Raw genomic sequence first — 13390 nt, 5'->3', positions numbered from 1 at the left:
ATAGAGCTTGCCCGATCTTCTGATCTTCTCTTAAACTAGAGAGTTGTCTGGTTATTTTTTTCATGCAGATGATGTCTGAGAGATGTTTTAATGGCAACACAGTCTCATTGAACAGAAGGGACCTCTGGAGGGCTTAAAATCTCTGCTTCGATCAGGACTGGCTTGAAAGCTGTATCACGTTGCTCAGTCTGATCGAGTTTTGAAAACTCAAAGCCTTTTCTTTTCAGGCTTTTGTCCCAGGGTTGCACCACTGTCATGGTGAAGAACATTCTCCTTATATCCGCTTGACATTTATCTTTTTGCAGCTTGCAACTTGTTGCCTCTAGGTCAATAGAGTAACTGGAAGGAAGGCAAGGAGGTGGAGTCTGACTAGCTGGGATGGTGATGGAATAAGACAACCAGAAATAACATCATAGCTCTCGGTGCACTGCGGAAGATCCGATTCCATGAGATGATAGGGTATGGAGCAAATAAATGCAGTGTCACTTCATGGACTTTTGTCAGTTTGGAAAAATATCACTGTTGGCCAGAACCTGAACCTTGTCCGTGAGCACAAATGAAAATCTGGTATTAGAGACATGAAATGCCAGTCAGCATCACACCTGTGAGCATCCCTCCTTTGAGCCAGTGGCCTGGTGCTGTCCCTTCCCCCCCGGCGAAGCCTGCCTGCTGTGCCTGGTTTTCCTGTCTTTCTGGTTGCTTTGTAGGATGCATCTTGTTCATCTTCAACCGAGTTGTAAATGAGCAACCTTTTCAGCCTTGGCACCTCTCTTGGAAATTACACGGTGCTTCAGAGGCATGGTTTGTGCTTACAGCTAGGGATGCTCTAAAACATTTCTGCCTCAGCAGCAGCTTGCAGCTGAGCAGTGGGGAGCGCAGCTGCATCTTTGCAGCCTGGGGAGTGCAGTCAGCTTCCAAACTCCAGAGAAGTTTCCAACCTGGTGGAAGGGAACTCTGCAGAAATTACTCTTTGCCTCTTCTTCAGCACAGAATTTGGAATCATTTAAGTATTAATTGCTTTCTAAAAATGCTTCTGTGGAGGACCCAGATGCTTTGCCCAGATGTGCAGGTGCAACTGTGCCCTGAACGTGTGGGCAAGCTGACCTGCAGGGTCAGCAGCCAAACCCCCGTGTCTGGAGGTGGGGCTGCAGGAGACGGAAGGGCTGAGTCGCAGCAGGGTCTGGTGAGGTGGTGCCGAGGCTGTGCCATTTGCAAGGCGAATGCTCTCCAGGTGCTTAGCAGAGCTGCTTGGAAATGGCCAAATACCTGATCCTCAGACCAGAGGACTAGTTTCGTTTGGGGTGTGAAAATATAACAATGGTAAGACGAGTTGTGGTAGTTAAGGCAGAACTCTGCCTGCTTCTGGAAGCCCCTGGAACTGCTCTTTGCCCTTGGATTCAGCGCGAGTCGGTGTTTTGTATTGCTCAGTTAAATTCAGGACTCGCCTAGGCAGCGAGGCAATGCCTTGCTCCATGCCGTAAGGCACATGCCTCTGTAGTAAGTGTGGAGCACAGGCAGGGTGAGGTGCAATTAGTAAGTTAAATGTTCCCACTGCCACCAGTCTGAGCCCTCTTCATGTGAGTCTGGCTCCAGTTCCTTCAGGTCCAGTCTCAGCATCTCCTTTATCACTGCTGGCGTGTCTGCGAGGTGTGCACACCTCTGAGGAGGGACACGCTCTCCCCAGGCGTTTTGCAGCAGTTCTCGTGGGCCAGATGCGTACCTTGCCAGGCAGGCTGCACCTCTCCGAAGTAAAGGAATAAACATTTGTTGTGTTTTCCAAACATCTGGCAAATGAAAAGGAAAACAGCATTAAACTTTTCCTGCCTTGGTTGTTAAAGCTCTTTCCCACATACCCTAATGAAAGCCTGCTGACCCGTGTTTGTCGTTTTAGGGATAAAATGTGTTCGTTGTGCGTGTGACTGCGTCTCACCTAGCTGGGCTTCAGGAACTCCCACTTCCCTTTCATTCCTTTCCAAGGCTCTGTTGTAACCAAGGCAAGGCATGATGAACGCACTAAAATCCAGACATTTAACCTGGATTTTGTGTCCAGGTGGCAAAATTACACAGAGAGGGCACTTAAAGCAGCCAGCATCGCAGCAACATGCCCCTGTGGCACCGTGGGTCTGACAGCTTACGTTGTCTCCTGGGTCTTCTCCCAGAGTAAGTCCTCAGGGAAGGGATCGCTGCTTCCAGGTGACTGTTTCCATACCCCCACCTTCCTGCAATCCAGACGTTTTCCATGCTGGGCTGGTTCCCGTAGTTGCTGTGTCAGTGTGTGCTTTGTGACCTGGGTTCAGCCCTTCAGAAAAACTTTTCCAAAGTGAGACACCAGTTACGGAGGCTAATCCTTCAGTGGGGAATGGACGTTCTTTTATGTTGAGAAGACATCTGTGTCCGTGAATCTTCCTTGGCAGGACGCCACAAAACTTTCTAAAAAATTAACAGAAGGGTTTCTTGCAGTGCTTTGGCATCCAAGGACTTGGAACCAGTAGAATCCTAAACAGCCCTTTCACGTGCACCTCGGGTGAAGAACCAGTTCCTCAAAAACAGCGATGTCCCGTGCAATTTGGCTGGAAAATGGGTGAAGGCTGGAGCTAGAGCCATGGGCCCAACCTCAGGACACAAAAAATTGTTCTTGCCTTGGTCTGCCTCACCCGTGCTGGCTGGGGACCAGGCAAAGCACATATGCAATCAGTTTAGCTGGAATCTCCTACATACCAAGATTAAAAACAATCCATTGTCTGAATCTGTCATCCAGATGCGAGGGGCCTCCGCGTGGGTCCCCACTTCCCAGAACGCCTGCAAAAGCAGCGTGATGTGGCCATAAACGGCTTCCTTTCACTCTCCTTCCTGGATGGCCATAAAAAGAGACATCTCCAGCATCTACGGTGTCTGTTCCATCGCTTAGCTTACCTCAATTGCTAAGGAGACCACCAAAAGAGGATGCTTTCCTTTGGTATTACATGTACTGACCTGGGGGTCCCTCTGTGAGTGGCATAAACGTGAGGGATGCTCTAAGCGGGCAGGGTTTGGGGTTGGTTTTGGGGGCTCGTTTCCCAGCCGTGACTGCCCAGCGTGTCCCCGCAAGGCAGGCAGGGGGTGAAGAGGACGCCTTTGGGTTAGCACTGCTCCCCCAGGACGCGTACCCCATGTGAGTCCCTCAGACGATGGGAGTAGGGGAATAGAGAGGCAGCATCTTGCGCGGGGCTCACCTGGTGCTGCCACTTTGTGTGAACAGCGGAGGATCTGCGCCCCAGCTGTTTGCTGCGTGCTTTGGTAGTCGGGGGGGAACGGTTTGGTCCAGCTGGTAGAGCCCCGAATTCCTGATGTGCTGAGATAGCCTGTACTGCCGAAGGAGCTGCATCAGTCCAAGTGACCTCCTCACTGAGCCAAGGGTTTTAATCAAAATAACGACCACAAGCTTAAGAGGATATTTTCCTTCTCCAGGTGTGCTCCAAGCCTAAAATCTCAAAGCTGCAGGAGTTCCCTTGCTGAGTCTGTTTATAGCTGGTGAAAGGAGTGACTTCTCAGCTTGCTCTGAGACCGTCTTGCTTTAGGAAGAGGAGACGGTTTCTTGTTTTCAGATTCCTTAACCAAGCCTAGCATCCAGGAAATATTAAAACTAGATTAAATGTCTATGTAAAATTCTTCCCTCATTCCCAGGAGCTTGTACTTTCTGCTTAGAAGATTCCTCCTGGGGAGTGAAGTCAGCAGATGGGATTGCGTTTGAGCCAAAGGTCAGAGCCCATGTCACTGTGTCTGCTGATTAATGATGTCTCCCTCATTAACGCAGCAGCATGTACCACTAATCTTCTTTGGGCTGTTTATTGGTGGGAATAGGCAGGAGCAGAGATAGTGTTGCTGGTTTCCCACAGCGATACTTATCTCTTAACACAAACGGCACCTGGAATTAAGGCTCCGTTTATCAGCCCCTGAAGAATAAAGATGCTTTTCTTATGCAAGATCTTCTATGCTGATAACGGAGGCCAGCTCAGCCCCTTATCTCCCAAGCATGCAAGGGGGCTGCAGCTGGAGGCACTGGATGAATTTGGTCAGCCCCAGCTGGAAAACGATGTCCTTTTTCTATCTGTGAAAACGTGCACACGGCATCCAGTTTGGATTTGAACCTAAATATCCTCCAAGTTCAGGATTGCTCAGCCCCAGAGTTATTTCTGCAGCTCATCTCTAATGAATGTGACACTTTCAAATAGTGGCTTATTTTATGCTTTTGTTCATTGTATTCTGAGGGAGCTGGAGGGATCAAGAGTTCCTTGAGCTTGGGGCAGTGCAACATATAATGAGAAATTTCTGGCACGGAGAGTTGCCTGCTCACTTTCTGAAAGCTATAAGCAGTCTGAATCGTGGGGGGGTGTTGGGCTGAGGGTGGAGAAGGGGAAAGCTGCTCCCTTAACCAGCACTGGAGACCAGGCCAGCTTCACCAGTGCCGGAGGACTGTGTTTATATTGTGTTTGTATGAAAATATGAGCCAGGAGGGCAGATGTTGCCAGCCGAGGGCTAAACTGACAGATGCGGTGCTTGGCTTGCGGGGAAGCTGGGAAAGAGCCGGAGCTGCCGAGGTCTGCAGGGGATCGAGGAGTGTGCGGGCAGCAGGAGAGGGGCACTTACATCCAGCTGACTTCTTAGCGCTGCTGGAAGAAAGGAATTGTTGAGGAGGGTGCAAGAAAGCGCTCCTGGCACTGATGGTGCAAAATGGAGGAGAGAAACATCGGAGCTGAAATCAGACGCATCCTCCCGATACAAAGACCTTTATCAATAAATCGTAGGGAAGTGGGGGTTGTTACACTAAATTACGCTGGAAGCAACCGTAAAAATTACACTTAAGGGAACAATTCCACAGCATGTAGTCAAGGGTGGAATCGCTGACTGAATAAAGCTTTTCCTTCCATAACTTTAGTGGTTCTCTGCCAATAATTTAACTTATTTTCTCAATAGCCCTTCCTCTCCTGTATAACAAAATGCTAAGCCAGCTCCGTTATCAGTGAAGTATGTAATGCCAGTACCTCACCCAGGATGCTTTCCAATGCCCCAAAAGGAATAAGTGTCTCGCATCCAAAATTGTTCCAGGATGATAACATACAAGATACAAAAAAGTACATGGAGAAACACCAGGCAAGGGAGTGGAAGGCGCCGCATGCTTTGTGCAGCAAGCTCTGTTCAAGTCCATCAGCGCAGGTCCTTTTTGTCTGTCTTCAGCATCTCCAGGAGACAGGTTCTGCCAAGGGAGTAAAACAATTCCTTTAATTACAAATCTTGCCTCTTCTGACTTGCTGCTTTCTCTTTAGTGTTTGTAGAGTGACGTGTTAGATGCTACTTCTGTCCCTACAGGCTAGTCTTCTGTCACCGCCACGCAAAATTTCCGCTTTTCTAATGGAGACAAGGGTTTATTTTTCACTCTGTTGAATCTCATTCATGTTCTGAACTGGAGTGAGCTTTCCTGCATTTTCCATGAGCAGAGTGGGTAGGCTGCCCCACTTTCCTCACCAATGGAACACGATAGCCTTTTTATTAGCGTGTTTTCAATTTTCTTACAAAATGTCTACAGAAGAGCTCATTGTTTGGATCCATTAAAAGCTCATTCCCATGGATTTGGTGTGGTTTGGGGGGTTCCATTACGCTCCTCTGTGGTTTCTTTGTGCTTCTTGGAAGGGAAGGTCTGAGAGTCCCGTGTGCTGCACGAGAGAGGGCTGATGAGGCATGACCTCTGCTACGTGACACGGAGATGTTTTCTCCATCAAGTCCTGTTTTTTTACCAGATGGAAAGGTTGGGGTTTCGACATGTCTGTGGGCACCCGTGTTGGATGGGCTTTGCAGACTGCAGCTCTTTCTGAAGCTCTGTAGCCTTTGGCTTCCAGCATTTTCAGCCTTAATGATCAGGCCAACTCCAACCCAGCGAGCTGAAGACCAGATCCAAAATCAACGTTTGTGCTGAATTCTGCCATTGTCTGAAGCGCGGAGCACGCAGAATATTGCTTTAATTTTTAACAGAGAGTTGGAAAAGTCGTCAAGTAGCCAGGTTGGAGTTGGAAGCGTTCCCTACCCCGAGCTGGCAGCTGGGTGTTAATGAGAGGTGTACATATCCGTCCCGCTGCGTCGGGCTCTCCGTGGGCTTCGGCTCTGAATGAATCAAAACTAGGAGATGCTTTACAATGAGAAAATAAAAGAGGCAAATGTGTGTGTGAGGGGGGAGAACTGAAACAACAACAAAGCCCTGAGCTCAGTTTCTCAAAGTACAGGATGTACGAGCCGTCTAGAGAAACTGGCGTTTTTTCTGCTTCTTGGGTTGCTAACACTGCTCCCATCTGAGCTGGGGTTTTCAAGAGGGAAAAAAAAAAAAGTTGCAGTTTGATTTAACCTTTTGAATTAACTCCGTTTTTCTTTAAGAATGGAATGCAGTGGCTCCCCCCTCAAACACATAGGCTTTTTCTTGGATGACTGAGCTGCGTCCCAAGTATTGATCTAACAAGATGCCTTCCAGTCAGCTGGCCTCCAGACCTCTGGTGCAGCAGGCTTCAGGAGAGCCTTGCAGAAGTTTTAAGCTGTGCTTTCTAATCGCACATCCAGCTTTTGCTTCATAAAGCTCTTTCCTTCCAGTGTTCTGCAAATTGTAACCAAACACAGGCCTGTAATTAAATGACGGGGCAGGCTGTAGTGATAAAATCTCTTTGGCTGCAGGGGCCCAGGTGGGGGAAGTGTTTTCTGTGGATTTGCATTGCTGCCCATCCAGGTTTCAAGTCCTGCTGGTCTGCTGGGGGGGCTCTGAGCATCAAAGAGCTGAAGGAGTGCTGCAAGGACAGAGGCGACGTCTCTGCTGCTTGCAAAAGGCGGCCGCAGTCTTTGGCTAGCTGAAAGCATGATTTTAGAGTTCCTAAGATGCCAAACAGGAATGCGTCTTCCCCTCTTGGTACATGAGCATATAACCTGCCCTGTGCACTTGGGCTTGATTTTGTGCACCTTGACGTCCAGGTTTCACTTGGTTCCTCAGGACTCAGAGCTGCAGCCGAAGTAAAACAGAAGATAATTGTGTTTGTAACAGGTTGTGTGAGGGAGGAGGGGAAGCTGAAGATTATTTCTTTGACCACATGAAGCCCCCGTGGGGGGTCTCTGTCCATACCATATGCCTCACTCAAAAGGCAGGTCGGCTCATCTTAAACACAGGCACTGCCCGTGTCCATCGCGGAGCTGAGTGGGGTGGGTTTCACCGTGTCTCCCTTTGCAGGGAAAAATCATCACCATTAGGGCGCAACTGCTCTGTGTAGACCTTTCCGTTCAGATGTGATCAATTACTGCCTGGATGAGATTGTTTCTTTCTGCTGCACACAGATGGCATCTTGAAAAAGCTCCGGTGGCGATGCCTGCTCGGTACTGGTCGAACGCAGCCAGCCGCACCGGAACACGTACCGCCGGCCAGATCATTCCTGCACTTTTCCTCTAAAGGTCTGACAGTGCAGACCCTATTATACTTCTTTTCCCTCAGAGCAAGGTGGGGGCTTTTGGGTGATGTGAATTAACTGGCGTCATCTGACATCCATGGCTGTCCAAAGGCTGGTGTAGTGGAGTCACAGCGCCTGGGAGAAGGCTCCTGGCAGCCTCTCTAATTTGGGAGAGAAAGATGAAGTCTCTGAGGATGTTTCTGGAGGAGTGAGGACAACGCTTAGTCCTTGAGAGTCACCTCTGTGCAGCCAGAATTGATGCCCCCTTGCCCTCCCTTGGATTTGTGCCTATGCTAGGGATCCTTTTGCAGATGTTAGGTGAGCTGAATCCATCCCAAGCCTGGGGGGAGCTAGCCCTATCCCTGAGTACACAGGCTAAAGATTATTTACCATCGGTATAAATCTGTCTGCTTCATCCCAGCCTGAATTTATGTCTCAGCTTCAGTTTTCATCTTCTCTTTTTGAGACTTCAGAGCACCGTGCTCTCATCATCTTTGTGTGTCTCTTTCCTACGATCCCATCCCATCCTCACAGGTTCTTGGATAAATATAATGGAGTGCTGCTAGTCTTGTAATGTCAGGCAGGATTTCCCAGCCTTGAGCCATCCCCCTAGGCTCTGAACCCTCTTCTGAGAGCTGGCACCACGCAGAACCGCGGCGTCCAGGAACGATCCCAGCGAAGAGGTAACATCACCAACCTGCCCCTGCTCGGCGTGTCTCCAGGGCTGCACTAGCATCGCTAGCCACTGCATGGCACTGTGAGATTGCAGTCAGAAAATTTCCTTCCTAACTCAATTTTTTCTGTTTCATGCTGGGCGGGACACAGCTCACCACCCCTTTGGGTAGCCCACACCCATTTCCAACAGAAATGTCTTGCCCATTTCTCAGAACTGTCACTGTGGCTCATATCCATCACCACAGCCAGGCTCCTCTGGCTCCCAACACACATTTCTTCTGGTCCCTCCCTTGCCCTGGTGGGGTGGGTTCAGGTAGCTCTTTCCCATGTGTGTGTGCTGCCTTCATCACTGAAGTCTGCTAGAGGAGCGCTTCCAAAGACATCCTCCATCCCCACTCCCAGATGAGAGGTTTTTGCTGTTCTCCCTTTTTTTCTGCAGATTAGGCTTTGCCCTGCAGCAACTCTAACCTCCACACATGCTAATGCCATCAGGCTGTGCAGGCTGTTTTGCTGTTCACATCAGAAAAATCCCCTCGAAGGAGCAGACTTTGACCAGTTCCTTTTCATTACTTTCCTGCCAGCCTCAGGCAGCATCTGAATTGCATATAAAAATCCCCTTATCCATTCACAACAGCATGATAGATTTAAAATGCAATAAATGAAGTTGCTTAGCAGAAATAATGTATTTTGCCAATTGCCAAGACACTTTTCTCCCCCCCACCAAAAAAAAACCACTATTGGGCAAATATTCCTTCTGTCTTTTACCACCACCTGGACCATAACCACCAACCACCTGCTTTGGGTGGATTCATTAGAGGTCGGATCTAATTCCATCTCGGCTTCTGAAACATATTTCAGTTAGCACAGAAAAAAATCTACAGCCCTGCTCCCGTCAAGTCCTTAGAGTCAAGTGCCCCACAAGCATGGCTCTGCTCTGTGTACATTTAACTGTATTGACATTTTGGTCAAAATTTGTTGAAAACAGATTGCCCTTTTCAAAATAGCTGATGTGCCACTCTGTTCCCTTTGATTTTCCAAATTTCAGGTCCCAAGTGATAGCTGCAACAAAAAGTTATAGGCTGCCTCTCTCTGTGTCATCTGTGTAGGTACTTGTTGATTTTTCTGCTCAATTTTCTCAAGGTTTTAATACAAATGGCCTGGAAAGTTTGGAGAACACTACAGTTCTCAAGCAAAGCCTGTGTCTCATCTTTCCAACTCAGTTCTTCCAGTGTGGATTAAAATTAACTCTGAGCAAGTATATATATTTCATATATATATTTCAAATATAGATGCTCTGTTTCAGGATCCAGACCCAGGCATCCAGAACCCTGGCCATGGAGCTTGTGGGGAGGGTCTGCCATGTCTCCACCCTGGCCAGATGCTTGCAGAGCACATCGTACATTCAAACATCAGAAGCTCCATGGCTGGGGTGATGGATTCTGAATTTTGGTACTTTTAAAACCTTTCTGCAATTATTACTGTATGTCTGGGCACTGGGGCTGCCTGGTCCCTCTGGTGTCTGAGTCCAGCTGTTGTGCCTTGACAAAATCTTGTTGCAATGTCCTTATTTTCCGTGCTCTTTAATCCAGAGGGATGTACCTCACTGGTATGTCATGCTGTCACACGCATGGCAGTGGGCTGCTGGAGGAACAGGCTGCTGCTGCAGCGGTGTGTGGCAGGGCTTGCTGACACGGGTGGTGTTTCTTTGATTGCTGTGCATAATTAGGTGTGATCTCTCCAGGCGCTCTGTGTATATCTCTATCTAATCTTCCCTGTGATAAGTAGTTCAAACTATGGCATGCTTATGGCATTGATATGCAAAGAATTTCACACTAAAACGGGATTGCTGATTGAGGAGCTGAACCACAGAATGGTATGTCCAGACCCTTCTAGCCTAACCGATGGTATAGATGCATTTTCATGTGGATTTAAATGCCTGAACATATGTAAAATTGAACTAAATCCCTCCTGTAGGGAGAAATTCGGTGAGTAGTGCATAAGCCCAGTGCTGTTCGAAAACACAACGCTGTCTCTGGTGTTGCACCTCTGCTTTCCTCCAAGTCACACGGAGGGCCCTGCTGGCCAGCCAGGCAGGCACCTGCACAGACGTGTTTCTGTCCTGAAGCTCCCTTCGTACTCCAGGGAGCAGGATGGTTTACATCGCCCACAGACCTACAGTGTCGGCAGAGATCAGCCTGCGGGCTCCATGAAGCTCTCGGCATCACCCTCGGTATCACCCTCCGGGGGACTCGTGTTTGCCATCCTGACCCGCTGCGAGGTGGCCACTTACAGTCTCAACCCATAACACCAGCTCCCATCCCCTATGACCCCAGCTCTGGTCCTGGATCCGTGCTGTGGATAGGAAAGGAGGTGGTTTGCAGGGAAAAATAAAATAATGGCTGTTGGTTTGTTCTTTTCTAGATGTGGATGAGTGCGGCGCAATCTCTGGTGTGTGTGATGGCGGCGAGTGCACCAACACAGCAGGCAGCTACGTCTGCACGTGTCCACGTGGGTTCATGACCAGCCCTGATGGATCACGCTGCATTGGTAAGATGCTAAATCGATCTCAGGAACACAGATACAGGGAGAGACCACACTTTGAAATCCAGACCTGGTGATTTGCAAAGTGCTATCTGGTGAGCACTAGATTTGCCCATCAAAGGGCACATTTTTTCCTGCAATAGCTGGGAAATGCTTTTTTCCATGTGCTGTCCTTGCAATGCTGTGGGTGCCGTGGTCTGTCCCAGTCACAGGTTTTGATGCTGCTGCAAACCGGGACTTTCTCCATCTCCACAGCTTGGACTGCACTGTCTCAGGGCTCGAAGTGTTTGGGTTGCTGAGGACACTGGGGTGGAAGGTGTCCAGCTGGGATAGTGGTCTGTCTGAGGAAGGGTCCTCGTGCTCCTACACACAGAACCTCAGCTGCTGCCCCTTTTCTTCTGTAGTAGATAGCAGCTGGGGAGAGACACCCGTGCTCCCCCGACAATTGAACTGCAGAGCCAGCACATGGTGGTGGCGGCTGTACATCCAAGGAAAGCTTGCAAACCTTCCTGGAGCAGAGGGACCCTGTGAGGGGAACATCAGGCTTGCAAACCTTCCTGGAGCAGAGGGACCCTGTGAGGGGCAACACCCCACAACTGTGCATTCATCCGCTTGCTTTGCAGAAGTGAAGGGGGGAAAGGTTTACTCCAAGTGTTTGCAAAACCAGTGCAAATAGATGGTGACTTTTCTCATCTCCTCCTCCTTCCTGCTTAGACCACAGGTCATGGCTCGTAAATCCCTGCAGCCCCAAGCTAATAATCAGTAGGGCTGTGGAGTGGATTGGCTTCATCTCACTGAGCTCAGCCTTTCCGGAGTGAGCTGCGTTGCACCGAGCCGCTTGCCCGGACCCCTCTGTACCCGGTGGGGAGAAAGAGGCGCGTCCCCAGCACAGCCCCGTCTGAACCTGCAGGTTTACAAGGCTGCCGCGTAAGCTCCCGCATATCACCCTGTGGCCCACCTTCCTCCCACAGCACCTGAGTTCTGGCAACAAAATGACTCCCAGGCTCGTGTGGAAATCACAGTCCTGCAGTCCCTGCCCTGCCCACGGCGTGAAGGGCTTGGTGGGGTGCCGTGCGCCCCTCCACCGGGGCTCCGACGTACCTGCTCGCCCCTGGGTTTGGCTCAGGGTGCCTGTATTGCAAAGCTTCCCCCCCAGCCGGAGCCCAGGCAAGCTCTCCCCGGACTGACTAGCTGTCCTGCCTCCGGACTAGAGAGCCTGGAGTGAATCCTGCATGTTTAACACATCAAAATTCCTTTCCAAGCCTTGTAAATATTTGATGGTCCATTTCTCTTTGTAACAGACAAGAGTTTCTATGATAAATAGATCAGATCTCTGTTTACTCGCTCTCAGCAGGGGCACTTACTTCAGTCAAAATGAATCCCAGGGTTTGCCTCGCTGTTCAGAAAGTTCATTCCCCTTTCAAAAGGCAAGGATGCAAGGTTTTGTACAGAGGAACTGTCACAGCGGAGGCAAAGACCACTGTTAGTGCCACGGAAAATGTCAGGTACAGCTTTCTGTTGAAAGTCTGGGAAATTAATAAAGAAGAAAAAATAATTTCCAAATTATTTTATATCCACAGAACCTGGAGTAAAAATTAATCATGTTCTACTTCCAGAAAGAAAATGTTGTAAAGTATAACATACCAGTCACCTTGTTTGGGAATCTGATAGATTTTAATGGGAATTAAATTCTTTTCCTCCCTGTTTCCCAGACCCTGCCATAAGCCCAGATGAGTCATATGGACATTTCCCCACTTTCCTTGAAACCAAGCACTTCAAGAAATGAAAACTAAATAAAACTAGAAAGCCCAGATTTAAAAATAGTCCAAAGCTTAGTTAGCTGCAGTGGACTATGACTGCATCTGAACTCAATACATCATGCTCCAGCCATTTCCCTGAGCTAATATATGTGCTAGTGTGCTGTCACATTTTGGGACAGACAATATTTTTTCTGGCAAGTGGCACAGTTACCGTTGGGGTCTTGTTGCCCCAGGATCCATATTTTGCAAACTCTGCTTCTATCGTTTGAGGGGGGTTTAGTGCTCATTTGGAGAGTTTGTGGTAGTTTAAGCCCACGATTTACATCCTATGAAATAAATCAAATAAACAGTTTGTAAAATTGAAAATTAATAAATAATGTGGCCACCCTTGGAGCACAAACAGCATCAGGAGAAAGCCGAAGAGATTGTCACGCTGCCACCTCACAGATATTTAGACTGGAAGTGACCGCAGTGTCTCATATATCATGGGGCACCAGCACTGGCTGTGTGGTGACTTTTATGGTGGCAGCCTTGATATATTCCCATCCCTTTCCCCTCCCTTTTTAGTAAGGTAAACACCTTTTTATTGCATTTGAATAATCTCCTGTAGTTTTTGCAGCTGAAACAGCAAGACACTGAGCTTGAGCTGATCCCAATTCTCATTAGCTGCTTTCACTGCCTTCCTCAGTAAAATGCAAACAGCAGCGGAGCTGGAGAAAGTCCGTCATAGTTTGAAATGAACATTTATTGAATGATTCAACCACCTGTGCTTGACACAAAGAATCCAGTTCCACACATGTTCATAACGGTTTCATTCATTTATGCTTGTAAAAGACAGGCTTAGTGTTTTGCAGGCAGCAGAAGGATCTGCTCCAGCAGTCTGTGAGTTTGAGGGGTTTTTCTTTTTAGTACAATAGGTTGCTTTTCAAGAACAGCTTAAAAGAATAATTTTCAAATGAGAAA

The 13390-nt window shown here is 48.6% G+C and overlaps 1 protein-coding gene across 1 annotated transcript in view; it reads left to right on the top strand.

Annotated features, from left to right (window-relative positions):
• Positions 1–13390, top strand: part of FBN3 (fibrillin 3) — a 109367-nt gene that overhangs the window by 46439 nt on the left and 49538 nt on the right. The window contains exon 8 of the mRNA XM_040593118.1: positions 10548–10673. Within this exon, the coding sequence (XP_040449052.1) occupies positions 10548–10673 (126 nt within the window). The remainder of the gene's footprint in view (positions 1–10547; positions 10674–13390) is intronic.

The sequence above is a fragment of the Falco naumanni genome, chromosome 4, assembly GCF_017639655.2.
Source record: "Falco naumanni isolate bFalNau1 chromosome 4, bFalNau1.pat, whole genome shotgun sequence".
Classification (NCBI taxonomy): domain Eukaryota; kingdom Metazoa; phylum Chordata; class Aves; order Falconiformes; family Falconidae; genus Falco; species Falco naumanni.
The sequence above is the reverse complement of the archived record's forward strand: the minus strand, read 5'-3'. Positions and strand labels throughout refer to the sequence as shown.